Source organism: Xenopus laevis, chromosome 8S (genome assembly GCF_017654675.1).
Source record: "Xenopus laevis strain J_2021 chromosome 8S, Xenopus_laevis_v10.1, whole genome shotgun sequence".
NCBI lineage: Eukaryota > Metazoa > Chordata > Amphibia > Anura > Pipidae > Xenopus > Xenopus laevis.
In genome coordinates, this window is record NC_054386.1 from 102,110,744 (window position 1) to 102,133,407 (window position 22,664).

Genomic DNA, 22,664 nt, shown 5'->3' on the forward strand with positions numbered 1-22,664 from the left:
AGTAGATAACAGATAAGTACTACTATAGTTTATATAAACAAGCTGCTGTGTAGCCATGGGGGCAGCCATTCAACCACAGGATACACAGTAGATAACAGATAAGTACTACTATAGTTTATATAAACAAGGTGCTGTGTAGCCATGGGGGCAGCCATTCAAGCACAGGATACACAGTAGATAACAGATAACAGATAAGTACTACTATAGTTTATATAAACAAGTTGTGTGTAGACATGGGGGCAGCCATTGAAAGCTGAAAAAGTAAAAAAGGCACAGGTTAAAGGCCTGAAACCTTGTACTTTTATATAGTCACAGAACAACCCTTCAGTGACTTCTAATATCCTTATCATTTACAGTAGGGGGTACATTATCCCTTATAATACATGAGTGATACTCAGAGTTCCCTGTATAACTCAGCCTGCAGCCTTGTGCCTTTATATGGTCACAGAACAACCCCTCAGTGACTTCTAATATCCTTATCATTTACAGTAGGGGGTACATTATCCCTTATAATACATGAGTGATACTCAGAGTTCCCTGTATAACTCAGCCTGCAGCCTTGTGCCTTTATATGGTCACAGAACAACCCCTCAGTGACTTCTAATATCCTTATCATTTACAGTAGGGGGTACATTATCCCTTATAATACATGAGTGATACTCAGAGTTCCCTGTATAACTCAGCCTGCAGCCTTGTGCCTTTATATGGTAAAATGTCTCACTCCTCCTTATCTGTATCTAAAGCAAGTTTATCAAAACTATTTTTTCGTTGCTTCAGCTCCTCATGGAACATTTGCACCTTGTGGCCCCGGTGGTCCCCAGCCAGACAGCAGGACAGACAGACAGGGGCCCCATCCTCAGTGCAGAGATATCGGAGCAGTTCCCTGTGTGCGGAGCAGTGTGTGAGGCCGGGGGAAGCGCTGGGTTCAGATGAGACATGTTCTGCTGACTTGCTGTGCTTGGGTACACAGGAGGGGTCGTGCTCAGGGGGAGGCACAAGTAATGGCACTATGTTACACAATGTGTTATTCTTTCTCAGTTCCATTTCTCTCATGTATTTCACTCCACATTGAGGGCAGGAAGGTTCTTCTCTCCTCTCCCTCTGCTCTTCCCATGTTCTCACAATACAGACCAGACAGAAGTTATGGCCACACGGCAGAGTTACAGGCTCTGTATAAATCTTACAGCACACGGAGCAGCTCAGTTTGTCTGAAAAACCAAAATAAAGAATAGAAAGTGAGGGATGTGTATGAGTAACACAATGGGGCAGTGACATTGGTTCATTCTCATACATCTCATTGTGTTTCAGTGACTAACATTAGAATGTTGAATATCACAGTCCCATGCACAGAGCAATAGGCACCAATGAATTTACACACAGCAGCCAATTAGCTATTGGGTTTTATTCTGCCCTTCCCCAGAGGAATCAGACCCTGCTGGCCCAAGAGTGAGGCTCTAATTAATCTAAAATGTCAATATATATTAATAGAATGGTTCAACTCAGCAATACTTTAGGGCACTAAACCAAATCTGCTGTGGGCCCAGTAGCATCCAGTTACCCCACTCTATGAGCAATAGTTGGATAGATCCTCTGTTGGATAAAGGTGTCCTTGTTTAACCCTTTAAGTGGCAGCAGAATGTTTTCTTTAGTTTTCAAACAGTAAAATGATCATTGAAACCTATGTTTTGTGTATTTCTACATGTGCATTAAGATTTTGAGCTCTAAATTTGAAAACAAATTAAAAATTGTTTATTTTTCATAACATAGGGAGATATATATGGTTACCACCTGACCCGATTTCACCTGGACAACCCGGTTTTTGGAAAGGCTGCCCCGGTGAAAATCCTGACAGGACACTGAAGTGAATGACATGGTGATCAGCCAATCGCAGATCACCATGTCATCAGACCTGGCCCCATGTCATCTATCCCGCCCCCTACATCACCCACACCACCCCTGATGTCATCCTGATGGACAGGCAGTTTTGACCCTGGCAGCCCTTCAAAAAAATGTGCTGTCTTAGGTGGCAACCCTAGTCCCCCACGCCGCTCACACTGGGTAGGTAAGAGAATGACTGGGGAGGGAGGATTTCTTACAGCTATAAAGGGGCTCCCCATCTTCCAGACCCACCAGTGAGTGCAGAGTCTGATCCTCTATAGTTACACCACTCTGTAATGCTTGTGCCTCACTAGTCTGTCATGAAATACATGAGATATAAATGGTGCCCCAGTGGATAAAGGCACATGGGTCTGTTTATGTTCCTGTTACATTTGCCCAGTGTATTGAGAGATAAGGGCAGAGTGATATTAATATATTAACTCTCACCCAATCTGCTGCCCCAGCAATTAGTTGTTATTATGTGTAACTGACTATGTTTAATTGCGTATGCGCAGCAACTTTTTTATCTTTCTTTTTTATTTCCAAAATGTTGGGAGGCATGAGGGCCTCACTAACTAACTTGCTTGTGATGACTATCTACCTAACTAAAGAAGGCAAAGTCCTTTAATGTCCTTCCACAAAAGTCTCTGTATCTTCAGTGCCTCTTTAGATTACTGTCCCTTTAACCAGGATACTCACAAATCCTCCTCGGATACTTTAGAGCAGTGATCCCCAACCAGTAGCTCATGAGTAACATGTTGCTCCCCAACCCCTTGGATGTTGCTCCCAGTGGCCTCAAAGCAGGAGCTTATTTTTGAATTCCAGACTTGGAGACAAGATTTGGTTGCGTAAAAACCATGTGTACTGCCAAACAGAGCCTCCAGTAGGGTGCCAGTCCACATAGGGGCTACTAATAGCCAATCACATCCCTTATTTGGCGCCACCCAGGAACATTTTTCATGCTTGTGTTGCTCCCCAACTCTTTTTACATCTGAATGTTGCTCACGAGGGAATAAGGTTGGGGACCCCTGCTTTAGAGTCTCTCCAGGTGAGTCCAGCACAGTCAGTCATACAGTGAGACTAGCAGCCCCTTTGGATGCTCAGATAGGAATCTCCTGCTGGTTGTTCCTCCAGTCTGGATTCCTTTCACACTCTCGGTCTCTCCAGACACAGTATGTGGCTTCCCTGTGCCAGTCTGATCCAAATTAATGTGGTGCAGCCTCTCAGCTCTCTGGGCCCACCAGCAGCTCTCTGGCCTCTCTCTCTCTGTCCACCATGCGGCTCTCTATGCCAGGCTCTCTTCTTTTGCCAGTCTCTGTGACTTCCTCTTCCTGCCAGCCACTCACTAGCTGCTGTGTCACTTCCTGTTGCACTGAGGTCACTGAATAGCTGGTTGCTAGGTAACAGCTTACAGCTCACACACTGGCTCTGGGCTTGATCTCATACAGGGATAAGTGAAATGGTTTTGCACTAATTCCCTACACTTATGTGTGATGTCACTTCCTCCCATCTTCTTTTGTGTTCCTGCCTTCCTTGAATGAGGAGCTGCTCCAGGGGTTAAAAAGGTAAATGTTTCTTTTGACCTCCTGCATTTATTCATCCAACCCAAATAAAGCAGCTTTGTGGATTCCAAGAAAGCAAGTCCCTGGTTAGTGCAGGTATCTGGCAAAAAATGCTCATTGCAATGGTTGGGGAGGTGGCGCAGTGATGTTCGGGGGCAGGGACGTGCTGTTCAGGGGTGGGGCTATGACATGGTGATCGGCGATTGGCCAATCACTACATCAATCTCTGGGAATCCTGCCTAGTTTTCCTAATTTTGAAAAACAGGCAGGCAGTTTGGACCCGGGCAGACCTTCAAAAAAACCAGGGCTGTCCAGGTCAAACCGGGCAGGTGGCAACTCTACCCACCCTCCATAAATGAGTTATTGTCAATGTAGGGATGTGTAAAACAACAATCCCCAGTATTATTTAGCAGGCAGTCCCTCAGTTGGGAGGGGGAACTGTTTCCTATTCCTGCTTTGAGCTATGCCCTTTGTTGTTTCTCATAGTGACCAGCAGATGGCAGTGTGCTAGAGTATAAAAGCTTCTGAAGCCATGCTTTCAGTGTCCATTTTGTGTTAGTCCTGGTCTGAGCAAGCAGACAGGACCCCTGTGGAACCTAAACTTAAATAGAGTTTAGTCAGTATAGTTTATATCTTTAATAGGTCGCTCTAGGAGGGACAGACAGATCATTTATCTGAGCAGTTTGAGGCTCCTACGAGGATTGTAGTGGGATTAAGATCCCGGGAACTAATTGCCCAGAAGTAGGGACTACGTGTACAGACCTAGGGTAGAATATTCCCCTCAGGTTCCACTTAGGGAAAAGGCTGAAAGCTGGGTGTACCTCCTCAAAGCTGCATGTATTGTTCTTATCTCTGAGGAGAATCATCTGACCAAAGGTGTTGTGAGTACTGCCTATTCAATGTACTGTATGAACCTGAAATGTTCTCTTTATGTACACTCCACTGAGGATTGTATATTGTGTTCAATAAATCTGTTCTATGGTTAAGTTATAAGAACCACTGGCGCCCAATTATTTGCACCCTGAATACAGTTATAGTTGCACTACACCCTGCCTCCACATCGCTGCGAGGGTTCACTCCCTAAGATTTTAAGCATATATACTGGGAGTGAAGCTTATAGGAGAGTAAGGTGAATAGAAAAGAATGAAGGAGCCCGTGCCCCTGTCACTGAGTGGGAGATCCTTTATTGAACCCTATGGAGATTAATAAGCTTCTGTGATAATGTCTGGGGGGATTTAGAAGCCATAATTAGAGATATCAGCACACACATAAACACAGTTTTGTTCCCTTTTATTTACCTTGAATATTTCTTATCTCTGAAGCCTCATTCAGCAGCTCCAGCTTGTGGCCCCGGTGCTCCCCAGCCAGACAGCAGGACACACAGACATGGGCCCCATCCTCAGTGCAGAGATATCTCAGCAGCTCCTGGTGGGCGGAGCATCTTGCGGCGGGTTCAGTTAATTCATGTTCTGGTGATTGGCTGTGCTGTGTCACATGATCCTCACACATAGAGGTGGCACAGTGCAGGCAGGATTTAGTTGCTGGTACAGCTGAGTGGAGACAGTAAGTGCAGAAGACTCTAAGGAAAGTATCTCTCTGAGTGACTCTCTGCACCATGTGACCCAGACTGGGGTTCTTGTACAGCCCGGGGTATATCCAATATTTCTCTCTGCATTCAGGGCAGTAAGGAGCTTCATTCTTCTCCCTCTGCTCTTCCCATGTTCTCACAATACAGACCAGACAGAAGTTATGGCCACACGACAGAGTCACAGGCTCTGTATAAATCTCCCGGCACACGGAGCAGGTTAGATATGAATCCTGCTTCACTGAGAGGAGAGAAAAGAGAATGTGAATTATTTCCCTGAAACCCCCTGTCAGAATTGTACCCCACAAATGGCAAAATGACTTTATATATCCCTGTATCACTGCTAGTTCCTACTCATGAATAGCAGCACATTAGTGACCAACATATAGTCTCTTTAATGTCTCCCCTTATAGACCCACTCCCACCTCCTCTCCCCTGTGTCACCCTGTAATGTCTCCCCTTATAGACCCACTCCCACCTCCTCTCCCCTGTGTCACCCTGTAATGTCTCCCCTTATAGACCCACTCCCACCTCCTCTCCCCTGTGTCACCCTGTAATGTCTCCCCTTATAGACCCACTCCCACCTCCTCTCCCCTGTGTCACCCTGTAATGTCTCCCCTTATAGACCCACTCCCACCTCCTCTCCCCTGTGTCACCCTGTAATGTCTCCCCTTATAGACCCACTCCCACCTCCTCTCCCCTGTGTCACCCTGTAATGTCTCCCCTTATAGACCCACTCCCACCTCCTCTCCCCTGTGTCACCCTGTAATGTCTCCCCTTATAGACCCACTCCCACCTCCTCTCCCCTGTGTCACCCTGTAATGTCTCCCCTTATAGACCCACTCCCACCTCCTCTCCCCTGTGTCACCCTGTAATGTCTCCCCTTATAGACCCACTCCCACCTCCTCTCCCCTGTGTCACCCTGTAATGTCTCCCCTTATAGACCCACTCCCACCTCCTCTCCCCTGTGTCACCCTGTAATGTCTCCCCTTATAGACCCACTCCCACCTCTTCTCCCCTGTGTCACCCTGTAATGTCTCCCCTTATAGACTGACCCACTCCCACCTCCTCTCCCCTGTGTCACCCTGTAATGTCTCCCCTTATAGACCCACTCCCACCTCCTCTCCCCTGTGTCACCCTGTAATGTCTCCCCTTATAGACCCACTCCCACCTCCTCTCCCCTGTGTCACCCTGTAATGTCTCCCCTTATAGACCCACTCCCACCTCCTCTCCCCTGTGTCACCCTGTAATGTCTCCCCTTATAGACCCACTCCCACCTCCTCTCCCCTGTGTCACCCTGTAATGTCTCCCCTTATAGACTGACCCACTCCCACCTCCTCTCCCCTGTGTCACCCTGTAATGTCTCCCCTTATAGACTGACCCACTCCCACCTCCTCTCCCCTGTGTCACCCTGTAATGTCTCCCCTTATAGACTGACCCACTCCCACCTCCTCTCCCCTGTGTCACCCTGTAATTGTTGCGCCGTGAGGCGGAATGGATTTTTCGTTTGAATACGATAGCTCCGTCAGGGCTTAACGACATATTAAACCTATCTTGCTTTCTACAGACTAGATGAGGGGCCTGTCATGTTCTCTTGCTCGGCCTCTACATATGCCATGATCCTCTGATTCGGAGTAAGTATGGAAATTTCCCCCTCATTTTTACTAATTTGTTTAATTTGTTCGTTCTCTTTTTCCTTCCTTTTTTCTTTTTTTCCTTTTTTCTTTTTTATCTAGCATATGTGGATGAGAATATAGCGATCCTTTGGAGAGATTTTGCCAGTCACTTGTTTTGAATAAGAAGTATAATGCTTTATGTTCCCCTAATTTCATGATATATGTTAGTTTCTTTTATTGACGCTAGAGAGGGAGGTTGCATAAATGACTTCTATTATCTTTAATTAATTTGAATAATATAGATTTGTTCAGTATTGACTTCATTAATTTGATTTATTATTAAAGCTTTTTTTGTATTTTGTTAGACTTCAGAATTACAATTGATTGTGACTGTCATTTTTGCGCAACCTCTCCTGAGCGTGCAAAGTAACTACTTTGGGGTGGAACGCATATGCGTCTCAGCTGGATCTCCTAGCGACGCTGAGGTTTCTGTATATGTTCGGCTTACCGGAAGTGATGTCATGGCAACGGTCCGCATCTGCTGATGTTAAAGGATTGGCACACGCTGCATTGGAACGCATGTGCGTTCCACTAAGATACCAGGTGACGCTGCTCTTCCCCCTATGATCAGAGGGGCGGAAGTGACGTCAGACGCCGGATTTCCATCGAGTGGACTCAGCATGGACTATAAAATGTCACAGACAGTAAGGCTCGGTCTGCCTTTTTGATTTTTTAATTTTCTGTGCCCCTGATGAAGACCCTTAAGGTCGAAACGCGTTGGGCTCATTATGATTTGATTTTTGTTCTGTAATTTTTGTAATATTTTTTCTTTTTGTCTAATAAATTAATTTGGTTTTTTCAAAATTAGGTGTGCGATCCATTCCTTTTTCTCTTAAAGTGGACCCGTCACCCTGACATAAAAATCTATATAATAAAAGTCTGTCTTAAATTAAACATGAAATCCAATTTCTTTTTTTTATTAAAGCATTCATAGCTGTTGTAAACTCATTTAAACATCTCAGCTGTCAATCAAGTATTGCCTACCCCGCCTCTATGCCTAGGCATAGAGGCGGGGCAAGCAATTACTTTCACTTTCCATTCAGCACTTCCTAGATGTCACTGCTCTCCCTACATTCCCCCAGCTCTCTTAACGATTTAATTGTGTAACCAGGACATGGGGATGGACATCAGGTCCCCCATTCTGGTGCACAAACAAGATTCTGAGATGATACAAGACTTGTCTTAATAACAGTGTCCACAAAATGGCTCCTGCCTGCTTGTTATAATTATGAATTCCCAGACTGATGGAAACAATATTCAAATAATTTTACAGCGTAATTAAAGTTAATTTTGCTTGACTAACATGATAAAATAGGATTTGGATAATTTTTTTTGGATGACGGGTCCCCTTTAAACACCCCCAGCTACACAACAGTACTCCGTAGTTACTAATTATAGAAGTTGTCAGCACATTCTGGGCTTTGCCAATAAATACATTTTCATATAAACCTGGCATCACCTTAGCCCCCCACCAGCTCCCCTGCACACATGTTATTATATGTTGTCATTTATAATCTCTCCCATTAGTAAGAAGGGCACATACACAGTGAGTATTCAGTGACGAGAGAAAGCCATTCCCAGATATATATTCTCAGAGGTATCTCAGCAGTTTGCAGTGTATGGAGTAGTAAGTAAGTAAAACAGATGTTACTAGATGTTCTGCTCTGTCCCACACATTGGTGACACACAGAGAAGCCTCACACACAGACAGGACTTACCTGCAGGCACAGGGCAGGTCCCTTTCTTTCTGTAGATAAGGAAAAGCTTCGTTATGTTACTCAGAGTCACATTTCTCTTAAGCGGAGGCTGTTCCCTGTATCTCACTGTGCATTCATTGCAAAAATATTTCTCATTCCTCAGCTCTTTCCATGTTCTCTCAATACAGACCCGGCAGAAGTTATGGCCACACGGCAGAGTTACAGGCTCTGTATAAATCTCCCGGCACTTAGAGCAACTCAGTTTGTGTTTCAGATCGGATATGCGCATCACTGAGAGGAGAGGAAACAAAACAGGAAATCAATTCTTCCCCTGAACTATTGTATTGTACCCCTGTGAGTAGTGTACCCCATAAAGGGCAGAATAAATCTAAATACCCCTGTATCACTGCTGGTTCCTACTCATGAATCCCAGCACATAGTCAGTGAACAGCATAAAGGCTCTGTACAATAAGCATACATCGCAACTGTCCCGTTTTTTGCGGGACAGTCCCGATTTTGATTATTGATTATCCTGCAGTCCTGGATTGTTATTGTAAGTCCAGAGTGTCCCTTTGATCCTCTGCACCGACAATATACAACATTTCTAAAACTTAATTAAAATAAGTGGCTTTATGGCAGAGAGCCTCAACAGCACCTGCACTTAGATACATTTCTATTTCAGATAAGCAAAGAAACAATTGTAATGATTTAAGACAAGCAGGTTCTTTGGGAGAACTGAGACTCACAGCTTAAAGGGCAATTTCACCTTCATTAGCAAAATATATAAAAAATTACTCTAAAACCCCCAAAAATCTGTTCATATGTTCCATAACGGTACATTTTGTAAAATGGACATAGTAATTAGGGGGTGTATCCATAAAATGGGTGTGGTCAAAAAGATGTGCCAAGCTGCGCTTTTGTCCCTCTTTCCGTATGGAAATTGTAGGCATGAAACTGAATTTTCTTCCCAGAATCCCCTATATGATATTCTATACAGTGTATCTACTATTTGCTATACAGGTCCCTATGGAACAGTTCACACTGTTTAAAGGAACAGATCAGTATAAAAATAATAACTGGATAATTTTTTTTATTTTGCACAGTCTATTTACCCAGTTTTTATTTTTACACTGAACAATTCATTTAAGCTTATTCATATAAATGGGATTGTTTTCTAATCCCATTTATATGAATAATCTTAAATGAATTGTTCAGTGTAAAAATAAAAACTGGGTAAATAAATAGGCTGTGCAAAATAACAAATGTATTTAATAGAGCTAGTTAGCCAAAATTTTAATGTATAAAGGCTGGAGTGAGTGGATGTGTAACATAATAGCCAGAACACTACTTCCTGCTTTTCAGCTCTCTTGGTTTCCACTGATTGGTTACCAGGCAGTAACCAATCAGTGCCTTGAGGTGGGCACATGGGTTGTTGCTTTTGAATCTGAGCTGAATGCTGAGGATCAATTACAAACTCACTGAACAGTTATGTCCCATGTGGCCCCCCTTATAGTCACTGACTAACTCAGAGTTAGAGAGCTGAAAAGCAGGAAGTAGTGTTCTGGCTATTATGTTACACATCCACTCACTCCAGCCTTTATACATTACATTTTTGCCTATATTTTTACACTGAACAATTCATTTAAGATTATTCATATAAATGGGATTGTTTTCTAACTAGCTCAGGGTCAGACTGAGGGGCCCACCGGGACTGCTGATTCAGGATCCCCCAAACAGTCTCCCTGCCCCAACTACAAAGACACCCGCAACTCTCTCTGGCCCCCCCTATGCGTATCTTTTTGCCTACTTGTGACCCAGAGGGAGGTCGGGGGACACAGCAATAGCAGGTCTGGGCTGATGGGACCCACTGGGTTTTTTCCCTGGTGTCCCACCGGCCCAGTCCGACCCTGTACTATCCTCCTTGTCCCACATAGGGGTGCCACCTTTTGTAAAACAAAAAAAAAACAACAAATTAATAACATTGGTATCAAGCACCACTTTTACTGGTCAGATGGCAACCTAGTCCCACAGTACCAGCCAAAGTAGAATGGCTCCCCTGAATCACACTTTGTACCCCAATGTTTTTTCCTGCTTACCTTCAAGAATTCTTTGTTTTTTTTCTTGATTCTCCTGAAGTTCTCTTAGAATTTGCTCAGTTCCCTTGTTCAGCTTCTCCAGCCTGTGGCCCTCGTGTCCTGGGACACAACCCTCACAGACACAGGCTTCATCCTCCCAACAGAAATACTCCAGGGGCTTCTGGTGAGTGCCACAAACTCTATGTCTGAATATCGTCCTGGAGTCTATCAGTTTGTGTTGTACTGACTGGCTGTGTTTTTGCACATGATAATCACACAGAGAAGCCTCACAGTCCAGACAGAATTTAGCAGCACGTACAGAGAAGTCACAGTAAGAGCAGAGGGTCCCATGTTGTGGTTGAGTACGGAGGAAATCCATTGCTATGTAACACAGAGTCATATTATTGTTCAGTTCACGCCTTTTCTTGTATCTGTGTTGGCATTCAGGGCATGAAAAATCTTCTTCGAATCCCTTCCTCCGTTTCCATGTTCTCTCAATACAGATCAGACAGAAGTTATGGCCACACGGCAGGGTTACAGGCATTTTATAAATCCCCCGGCACATGAAGCAGGTCAGCTCAGATCTCATCCCAGCGGCCGCCATTGCTAAAAGCAAAGAGAAAAAATAAAACCAAAGTTTGTGATGTGTCTCTGAGTTGGATGTGTTTTACCTTCTGCTCATTTCTTTAGCTTCCCAACATTTTCTCAAGAACCATTATTCCCTAACTGACTGGCACAGGGATTAATTGACCCTACAGGCTTCTCTAATCACTGCCACAGTTACTGTTCAGACTATCATTTATGACGGGTAAAAGTCTGTATAAAGAGAAACCTGAAATCCCACAGTATCCACTAGAAAGACGGTATAAGGCAGATGAGAGAAAATGAGTTAAAATGTAAAATATATCAGTTCAATATGCCACCTTATAAACCATATGATAGTTCTGACCAGTTCAATTGTACAGCTGGAACTAAAGAGAAGTCTATATATATATATATACACACACATCATACTTCACTTCAGAATCTGCACTCTCAGGACTTATAAAATAAAATAATAATTTATTAACAGAACTTCAATCTGACGTTTCGGCCCTATCCAAGGCCTTTCTCAAAGTGCTGAAACATTGTAAGTTTGCCTTAAATCTACACTTTTGGTGGTAAATAGTGATGGGCGAATTTGCGCAGTTTGGCTTCGCGAAACGGCGCCAGCGTCTCGTTTTTTACGCCGGCGTCTGTTTTTTGGAGAAAAAGCGCCGGTGTCCAAAAAAACGGACGCCGGCGTCCTTTTTTTTGATGCCGGCAAATTTTTGCCAGAGAATTTTCGTGGCCGTTTTATGAATTTATCCGCCGGCGGCGAATCGCGCAAATTCCACGCAAATTCGCACCTGGGGAATAAATTCGCCCATCACTAGTGGGAAACCACAATGATGTGTCAGTTAAGTTAAAATACATTAACCCTCTAGTTACACATACCTCAACAAACATATACCCCACAAAACAATCCATCAACAATAATACATATAAAGAATATCAATGGTTAAAAACAAAGCCCAAAGTAGCACGTTTGTATCTAATTGTTAATAACAAGTTACACATAAATGACAAAATATTGCTACAGATATTGTAAAACTCTTGAGCAGATAAGTTTGATCTACTAAAAATATCTCAGGCTGTCTATAATATCTCTAAAAGGCTAAATATATAGCGATTTGTACACTTCCTCGATTATTTGAATCCATTGGATTAACCCATTGCAGGCTACTCCATTCATTTATTAGTATGGCCCTCCCCACGCCCTAAAAAAATGTGTTGAGACCCCTCCTTGTTAGTGTATTATAATAAATGTAATGGGTCATGCTGGAAATAGAATGTGCCGGAAAAATTTGACACTGTTATTGTTAGTCGGGGGCAGGCCCGGACTGGCAATCTGTGGCTTCTGGCAAATGCCAGAGGGGCTGCTATTAAGTGCCATAGAAAGTCAGTATTTAGTGGACTGGTGTGGGCTGATTGGGCCTCTATGTACCTGAAATGCCAGGGCTTATTTCAATTCTCAGTCCGGACCTGGTCGGGGGATTCAATTAACCCCATCTACTTCCAATGACTACAGGGATCAAATTACTATTACACAGCCAGAAATTAGACTGACCAGTCTCTGTGTTCTACATACACATCAAAATCATCATAAAGTGATGGAAAATATATAAATCAGTGAGGCCAGTCGCATCTCTATACATCAAGACCAGAACATCATAAGTGAATTAATCCATTTATCATAATCTCTATATAACATATCACAATGTGGAACCCGCCTATAAAAAACAAAATTATATTAATCACCCCAACGACCGCTAATTGCCCCATACTACATAAACTTCCTTTATATCCTTTATAACATTTCTATTTTTGTTTTAAGCTTTTGTGTTAATCTTTAATAATAAGTAAGTAGTGTCTCCACTTAAAATGTTTATAAAATGATAAAAGACAAATAATAGACAAAAAATGAAATAAATAAAAAATAAAAATGTTCAAATGTTATGAATGTCCATTAAATAAGAACCCCGCAGTCAAATCCGTTAAGTTTATTGAGGAAAAATCTTCCTTGCTGCAGCCCTGTTGCTACCCTCATGGGTGTATAGCGACAAGCGACTCAGCACTGATTTTTATTTGACCAAAGAACAAACAAAGATGCTGGAAAGTGTTCTCAGCTCCCCACGAGTTAGATGTATAGCCTACCCGCTATATATATATATATATATATACTATTAGTATTGATCTATAGGGCTTCTCTAAGCTGTAACTTATCAGTTATTAGCAATATAAGTGACCTATAAAAGCTGGAACAAATAAGGACTCATGGAAGCGGTTTATGACACATTTCAGTCATCGGTTTGTGTTGCTCAAAGCTTCCGAAGACTCTGTATTTAATTAATCAATAAAGCATCAATTATGCAGATAACAGGTCCCTTGGGAAAAGTTAGACTCACAGCTTAGAGGGCAAATCACCTTCATTATCAAAACTGTAATAAATGATAAAAAAAAAAAACACAGAAATGTAACCTGCAAAATTTTGTAAAATGAACATGGTAATTAGGGGGTGTGGCCACAAAATGGGCGTGGTTAAAATTGCTACTCTACACACGACAACTTTTTTGCCCCTCTTTTTATTTCCAAAATGTTGGGAGGTTTGGCTATGAATGCTCACACTAGGTATTAGATCCCTACAGAGAAAACATTTATAGATGGAATGTGGTTTACTGGAATTGTAATAAACCTGGTCACTTTTTGTGGATGCCACAAACCTACATCACTCTCAGCAAGAATCATTTTTAAAAATTTGAATTATTTGGATACAATGGAGTCTATGGCAGACAGCCTTTCTGTAATTCAGAGCTTTCTGGATAATGGGTTTCCGGATAACGGATCCCATACCTGTACTGTAAGCTTGCAGTTGCAATTTAACAAGAGGGGGGTATAATGAGATCTCTCTAGTATCATTATATATATATATATATATATATATATATATATCTATCAAACAAGGGAAAGTTGTGCTCACCACTATTTTTTAAAACCATTAGGCGGGGGTGCAATGAGGGTGTGACCACAAAATACATATAGTCAAACACAAGAGTCCTCTGCACTCAACCCATTATCAATATATTTAAGACAGAGACATTTTGTGCTACTGCTACTGAAAAATGCCTTACCCTTTAAACAACACAGGGATTGTTTGTCCATATATTGCAATATATTTAAGCTGAACAACTATGTCACACTCATGCCATATCTGGCCAGTCCTATGCTCAATTTTCATCTGATTCATTAAGAAATCTATTGCTTCATTATACATTTTAATAGCTCCCACCCCTCCCAGCTATAGTCGGGTGATCCCACTGGTGTCTAATAAAAGGGCAGCCAAGTTTGGGAGTTTTACTTTGAAAGCAGCTAGTAAGTTGCAGGTAAAACTTAGTCCCTTTGTAAAATGTATAATGAAGCAATAGAATTCTTAATGAATCAGATAAAATTGAGCATAGGACTGGCCAGATATGGGATGACTTTGACGTAGTTGTTCAGCTTAAATATATTGCAATATATGGACAAACAATCCCTGTTTTGTTTAAAGGGTAAGGCATTTTTCAGTAGCAGTAGCACAAAATGTCGCTGTCTTAAATATATTGATAATGGGTTGAATATATATATATATATATATATATATATATATATATATATATATATATATATATATATATATATATATATATATATATATATATATATATATATATATATATATATATATATATATATATCTATCTCATATGATGTGTCAGCAGCACATTACATTTTGTATTTGCACATGTAGGACAATGCATCGCTGTACCCCTACAAAATCACATTTATTACCTGCTAATCCCTCCATCAACCTAAAGGATTTACTAGTGTTTCCAACTGACATCACATGGAACAAACATTATATGGCTGAAAAAAACAGATAGCGTTGTGACTAGGGTTGCCACCTGTCCGGTTTTGACCCGGACAGCTCGGTATTTTGAGTGGCTGCCCGGGGCTAAACTTCCTGCCCGGTTTTCCAAATAAGGAAAACCGGGCAGGATTACTTTGATTGGCACGGCATTAAAGGTGGCTATAAATGGGCCGATAAAAGCTGCTGACAGACCGAGTTGGCAGCTTATTGGTCTATGTATGGGGCCCTCCGACGGGCTTCCCTGGTCAATATCTGCCCAAAAGTCGCAGGCCACATCTGTTTGTTGATACAGCCACGATCTGACCGCCCACATTCCATTCAGTATGATCCGATAGTTGGACCCTAGAGCCCATAATTGGATCAGTCCAATATCCCCACCTCAATATCAGGGCGACAACATCACCAAACAAGCAGATCTCTGTGTATGGCCCACCTTTAGGTAGCCCACTAATCTTGTCATATTGATGAGACTACAGCACTACACAGTGCTTGAATTGGGAACAAAAAGGTGAAGGGATGGGGGTGTGGCATGTGTACCCCCAGAACCCATAGCAGGGAGGGACAGAGGCAATTTCATGAATAAATATCCCAAAAATTCATAGTAGGATGGTACAAAGGCAATTACATCTATAAATACCCCCAGAATTCATAGTAGGATGACACAGAGGCAATTACCTGTATAAATACCCCCCAGAATTCATAGTAGGATGGCACAATTCAACAACAAACAAAGGAACTGTAAGGTTACAAATGTATTGTTATTGTTACTTTTTATTACTCATCTTTCTATTCAGGCCTCTCCTATTCATATTCCAGTCTCTTATTCAAATCAATTCATGGTTGCTAGGGTAATTTGGACCGTAGCAACCAGTGTGCTGAAATTACAAACTGGAGAGCTGTTGAATAATGCGTAATGCGATGTCACGACTTCCCGAAGCCGGCTTTGTGGTGCTGACACTACAGCTCCACAGAAGGAAGTGCATTAAAGGAGCGAATTAAAGCTCCGGTATGCAAAATCTTAGCAATTTGGTTGAAAGAAAGAAGTGGCGGGATGGCATCCCGCCACATCCCGCCCCAATTCAAGCACTGGCACTACAGAATCTCGCCGGTTCATTTGTGCATTTATCTAATTAACTCATGGGAGGGAACTGTGTGTGTGAGAAGGGGTTGGCACCTATGGTGGGATATACCAAGCAGACGAGCTGAAGGTTATGTGTATAATTATTGAAATTAACCAACCCACTGCCTAGTTAATCTCCCTGCCAGTAGCCGGATTTTAATTCACACACACTGGACAAATTGTTTTAAGTAATAATTTATTAAAAGTTATATTTTAACCTTCTTCATATATGAGTCTTCGTATGCAAGGGATTGGAGGGTGCAACTAAATAGGTCCATTCTTTCTTCTTTTTTGTTAATTCTGTTAAATCATTTGGCCCTGCACACCATCACCTATACAGTCAATATTGATGGTTGGTGCTCCCCAATCCTTATTTTGTACGTGACACTATATCTACTTACCTGCCTCTATACACTTCTTGGGTGCTAATGATAACTCCACGTAATATTCAGAAAAAGTTATGTAAGAACTTCTGTGAGTCTCTGTGGATAAACTGGTATAAAGATATTGGGGTAGAACTCAAGACTCATTATCATAAGACTAGTCATCATAGTCCAAATGACCTTGTCCTGATAACTAACTCTGAGTTGCTTATGTTTTTCTCTCTACTATTGTCATGTATGGAAAACCCAAACCCTAGGGCAGTGACTGGATTCCAGTCTATGGGTGATTTGTTGCCTATAACTGACACCTTTGGCTTTGGGCCTGGCCCTCAGCTACTCCGGTTCCACCAGGATTTATTGCATGGAAATCAAGGGCACCAAATGTATGCTCTAGGGAAGGAGCTTGAGGCAAACTCAATGTCAGGAACAAGCTGGGTCAGAACCAGAACACAGGAGCAGAATCATGAGGCAAACTCAAGGTCTGGAATAAGTCGGGTCAGAACCAGGAAGTCACACAGGACATAGGAACAGGGGACTGGAGTCAAAGGTAACAATCTCAGAGAACAGAGCACCTAGGACCAATGGTGCTTGACCAATAATTGGCAGTGAGTGAGTGCAGAGCAGTGGGCTATATGTGAGAATGTGATAGAGACATTAGATTGTAAGCTCACTGGGTCAGAGACTGATGGGAATGTGATAGAGACCTTAGATTGTAAGCTCACTGGGACAGGGACTGATGGGAATGCAATAGGGACCTTAGATTGTAAGCTCACTGGGGCAGGGACTGATGGGAATGTGATAGGGACTTTAGATTGTAAGCGCACTGGGGCAGGGACCAGGTCCGGACTGAGAATTAAAATAGGCCCTGGCATTTCAGGTACACAGAGACCCAATCAGCCCACACAGAGGCCCAAACAGCCCCCACCAGCCCACTAAATCGTGACTTTCTATGGCACCTTATAGCAGCCCCTCTGGCATTTGCCAGAACCCACAGATTGCCAGTCCGGGCCTGGCAGGGACTGATGGAAATGTGCCAGAGATCTTAGATTGTAAACGCACTGGGGCAGAGACTGATGGAAATGATGTGGGGATGTCCACGCTGGAGAAGAGGCGCATAAGGGGTGATATGATGACTGTGTATAAATATATAAGGGGATCATATAATAATCTCTCTAATGATTTATTTACCAGAAGGTCTTTCCAGCTGACACGAGGTCACCCATTCCGATTAGAAGAAAAGAGGTTCCGCCTAGAGCTGTGAGAGCTGTGAAGATGTGGAATTCTCTCCCTGAATCAGTGGTACAGGCTGATACATTAGATAGGTACAAGGAAGGGTCGGATGCTTTATTCACCAGTAGCTCCTCCCAGCAGACAGGAGGGAGCCAATAAGATTAGAGGAGGGAAAGGGGTGTTACAGGGAGAGCTGGGAAGTGAATCAGGGGTACAGGCTGATACATTAGATAGGTATAAGGAAGGGTCGGATGCTTTATTCACCAGTAGCTCCTCCCAGCAGACAGGAGGGAGCCAATGAGATTAGAGGAGGGAAAGGGGTGTTACAGGGAGAGCTGGGAAGTGAATCAGTGGTACAGGCTGATACATTAGATAGGTACAAGGAAGGGTCGGATGCTTTATTCACCAGTAGCTCCTCTCAGCAGACAGGAGGGAGCCAATGAGATCAGAGGAGGGAAAGGGGTGTTACAGGGAGAGCTGGGAAGTGAATCAGGGGTACAGGCTGATACATTAGATAGGTATAAGGAAGGGTCGGATGCTTTATTCACCAGTAGCTCCTCCCAGCAGACAGGAGGGAGCCAATGAGATTAGAGGAGGGAAAGGGGTGTTACAGGGAGAGCTGGGAAGTGAATCAGGGGTACAGGCTGATACATTAGATAGGTACAAGGAAGGGTCGGATGCTTTATTCACCAGTAGCTCCTCCCAGCAGACAGGAGGGAGCCAATGAGATTAGAGGAGGGAAAGGGGTGTTACAGGGAGAGCTGGGAAGTGAATCAGGGGTACAGGCTGATACATTAGATAGGTACAAGGAAGGGTCGGATGCTTTATTCACCAGTAGCTCCTCCCAGCAGACAGGAGGGAGCCAATGAGATTAGAGGAGGGAAAGGGGTGTTACAGGGAGAGCTGGGAAGTGAATCAGGGGTACAGGCTGATACATTAGATAGGTACAAGGAAGGGTCGGATGATTTATTCACCAGTAGCTCCTCCCAGCAGACAGGAGGGAGCCAATGAGATTAGAGGAGGGAAAGGGGTGTTACAGGGACAGCTGGGAAGTGAATCAGGGGTACAGGCTGATACATTAGATAGGTACAAGGAAGGGTCGGATGCTTTATTCACCAGTAGCTCCTCCCAGCAGACAGGAGGGAGCCAATGAGATTAGAGGAGGGAAGGGGTGTTACAGGGAGAGCTGGGAAGTGAATCAGTGGTACAGGCTGATACATTAGATAGGTACAAGGAAGGGTCGGATGCTTTATTCACCAGTAGCTCCTCCCAGCAGACAGGAGGGAGCCAATGAGATTAGAGGAGGGAAAGGGGTGTTACAGGAAGAGCTGGGAAGTGAATCAGTGGTACAGGCTGATACATTAGATAGGTACAAGGAAGGGTCGGATGCTTTATTCACCAGTAGCTCCTCCCAGCAGACAGGAGGGAGCCAATGAGATTAGAGGAGGGAAAGGGGTGTTACAGGGAGAGCTGGGAAGTGAATCAGGGTACAGGCTGATACATTAGATAGGTACAAGGAAGGGTCGGATGCTTTATTCACCAGTAGCTCCTCCCAGCAGACAGGAGGGAGCCAATGAGATTAGAGGAGGGAAAGGGGTGTTACAGGGACAGCTGGGAAGTGAATCAGGGGTACAGGCTGATACATTAGATAGGTACAAGGAAGGGTCAGATGCTTTATTCACCAGTAGCTCCTCCCAGCAGACAGGAGGGAGCCAATGAGATTAGAGGAGGGAAAGGGGTGTTACAGGGAGAGCTGGGAAGTGAATCAGTGGTACAGGCTGATACATTAGATAGGTACAGGGAAGGGTCGGATGCTTTATTCACCAGTAGCTCCTCCCAGCAGACAGGAGGGAGCCAATGAGATTAGAGGAGGGAAAGGGGTGTTACAGGAAGAGCTGGGAAGTGAATCAGTGGTACAGGCTGATACATTAGATAGGTACAAGGAAGGGTCGGATGCTTTATTCATCAGTAGCTCCTCCCAGCAGACAGGAGGGAGCCAATGAGATTAGAGGAGGGAAAGGGGTGTTACAGGGAGAGCTGGGAAGTGAATCAGGGGTACAGGCTGATACATTAGATAGGTACAAGGAAGGGTCGGATGCTTTATTCACCAGTAGCTCCTCCCAGCAGACAGGAGGGAGCCAATGAGATTAGAGGAGGGAAAGGGGTGTTACAGGGAGAGCTGGGAAGTGAATCAGTGGTACAGGCTGATACATTAGATAGGTACAAGGAAGGGTCGGATGCTTTATTCACCAGTAGCTCCTCCCAGCAGACAGGAGGGAGCCAATGAGATTAGAGGAGGGAAAGGGGTGTTACAGGGAGAGCTGGGAAGTGAATCAGGGGTACAGGCTGATACATTAGATAGGTACAAGGAAGGGTCGGATGCTTTATTCACCAGTAGCTCCTCCCAGCAGACAGGAGGGAGCCAATGAGATTAGAGGAGGGAAAGGGGTGTTACAGGGAGAGCTGGGAAGTGAATCAGGGGTACAGACTGATACATTAGATAGGTATAAGGAAGGGTCGGATGCTTTATTCACCAGTAGCTCCTCCCAGCAGACAGGAGGGAGCCAATGAGATTAGAGGAGGGAAAGGGGTGTTACAGGGAGAGCTGGGAAGTGAATCAGGGGTACAGGCTGATACATTAGATAGGTATAAGAAGGGGTTGGATGGTGTTTAGCAAGTGAGGGAATACAGGGATATGGGAGAGAGCTCATAGTACAAGTTGATCCAGGGACTGGTCCCATTGCCATTTTGGAGTCAGGAAGGAATTTTTCCCCCCTCTGAGGCAAATTGGAGAGACTTCAGATGGGTTTTTTTTGCCTTTCTCTGGATCAACTGGCAGATAGGTAGTTAATAAAAAAAAAAAGTTTGAACTCGATGGACATATGTCTTTTTTTAACCTTACTTACTATGTTACTATGTATGTATAATCTCTGCACAGCAGGTAAATAACTATGGGAAAAATCTCATAATTTACATACTGTAATTACAGAACTCTGACTTGACCATCTATGTCAAAATTTAGCAGCTCTGACTTCATGAGAACTGTACCTTTAAATAAAAGAACACTTTTCTCACTGGAATTAGTTTACCTTGAATATATTTCTCCTTATTATCCTCATTCAGCAGCTCCACCTTGTGTCCCCGGTGCTCCCCAGCCAGACAGCAGGACACACAGACAGGGGCCTCATCTTCGGTGCAGAGATATCTCAGCAGCTCCTGGTGGGTGGAGCATTTTGCATCTTGAAATGAAGCATTTGGCACAGTTAATACATGTCCTGGTGACTTGCTATGTTCCTGCACATGTCTGTCACACAGAGAAGTCTCACACAACAGACAGGATTTAGCAGCAGCTACAGAGGAGTCACAGTAAGTGCAGAGAATCTCAGTCCTGCCATGATCAGGAGCAGTCACATGGAATCGCTCTGTTATGTTACATAGAGACAAGTTAATATTCAGTTCAGGCTGTTTTCCATATATGTGTCGGCACATAGGGCAGGAAGGCTTTTCCTCTATACTCTTCTGCCAGTCCCATGTTCTCTCAATACAGACCAGACAATAGTTATGGCCACACGGCAGAGTTACAGGGTCTGTATAAATCTTCCAGCACACGGAGCAGTTCAGCTCATCTCTTACTCCAGCCGTCGCCATCACTGGGAGCAGGAAGTGAAAGTGAAATAGAACTTCTGTTTCCCCTCTGGAATACTGCGTCTCTGCCCATTAAGGAGCATCCAGCCCATGGATCTGGTTTGGGAGTTTCCCATTATTCATAAACATCTCTGGCTTCATTAACAATAAGCCTCATAGAGTGGGTATGCAGGTACGCAGAGGATTAGAAGCACACAGACAGGGACACCACAGCTCTTCAGGCAAAACCCAGGTTTATTTTCCAAACTTTCCAATATAAAGTTGCTGGCTCTCAGTTTATCGGCATCATGCATTTGCCTTTCCACATGTAGTCAGTTTATTCAGACCCAGGGGTGACCATTTCATCACAAAACTAATCACTGCCTTCACACATTTGAGGAGGTCCCTCATTAAACTGGGCCCCTTGTGGACTACCAGCAAAAACACATAAGTTGGGGGTCACCCCTGTACTCAAAATACTTATTTGGGAATCATTCAGCTTCCTGGATTTCCTCGATTTCTCAGACAGACTCTTGTTCACAGTCACGGGCTCCCTCTGCTCCGTGCAGTGTCAGGCAGCACCCCAACCCCTCTGGGACTTCCTTACACTGTCTGGACCCCTTATTCCTCTGTGTCCTGATCAGACACTTTCCTAACACTCTCATTAGATTTAAAGGGATACTGTCATGGGAAACATGTTTTTTCAAAACACATCAGTTAATAGTGCTGCTCCAGCAGAATTCTGCACTGAAATCCATTTCTCAAAAGAGCAAACAGATTTTTTTTTATATTTAATTTTGAAATCTGACATGGGGCTAGACATATTGTCAGTTTCCCAGGTGCCTCTAGTCATGTGACTTGTGATTTGACAAACTTCCACCTTTTAATGCAAATTGGAATAATATCACCCCCTCCCTTCTTCCCGCCAGCAGCAAGTCAGCAGAACAATGGGAAGGTAACAGCTGCCTGGTACATCTAAGAACAACACTCAATAGTAAAATCCAGGTCCCACTGAGACACATTCAGTTCCATTGAGTAGGAGAAACAACAGGCTGCCAGAAAGCAGTTCCATCCTAAAGTGCTGGCTCTTTCTGAAATCACATGACCAGGCAAAATGAGCTGAGATGCACCTACACACCAATATTACAACTAAATACACTTGCTGCTTCAGGAATGACATTTTATATTGTACAGTGAATTATTTGCAGTGTAAACAGTGTCATCCTATATAATAAAGTTGAAGTGTCTCTGCGTCCAGTCCCTGTGTCCGTGGGATTGCGCTACTGCGCATGTGCCCCACGGACCGTCTCTGCCGAATTTTTTTTAGACTAGATCAATTCTGTTTTTA

At 43.6% G+C, this 22,664-nt stretch overlaps 1 protein-coding gene across 1 annotated transcript; it reads right to left on the reverse strand.

Moving 5' to 3' along the window:
* Nucleotides 1–633: 633 nt before the first annotated feature.
* LOC108700412 lies at nucleotides 634–21,849 on the reverse strand. Its single transcript, XM_018233566.2, has 5 exons — nucleotides 20,782–21,849; nucleotides 10,495–11,079; nucleotides 8,420–8,689; nucleotides 4,739–5,266; nucleotides 634–1,208 (listed from the first exon to the last, which is right to left on the reverse strand). The coding sequence occupies exons 1-5, from the start codon at nucleotides 21,338–21,340 to the stop codon at nucleotides 718–720; spliced, it is 2,433 nt and encodes an 810-aa protein (XP_018089055.1). The 5' UTR covers nucleotides 21,341–21,849; the 3' UTR covers nucleotides 634–717.
* Nucleotides 21,850–22,664: the final 815 nt, after the last annotated feature.

Bases quoted from the DNA above. Each gene is read 5' to 3' on its own strand.
- LOC108700412 (XM_018233566.2), bottom strand. From the start codon at position 21,340: ATGGCGACGGCTGGAGTAAGAGATGAGCTGAACTGCTCCGTGTGCTGG. The intron at 11,080-20,781 runs GTAAACTAATTC...CTTTGCTTTTAG, and splicing joins TAAGGAGAAATATATTCAAG to CAATGGCGGCCGCTGGGATG. The intron at 1,209-4,738 runs GTAAATAAAAGG...TTGGTTTTTCAG, and splicing joins AGAGATAAGAAATATTCAAG to ACAAACTGAGCTGCTCCGTG.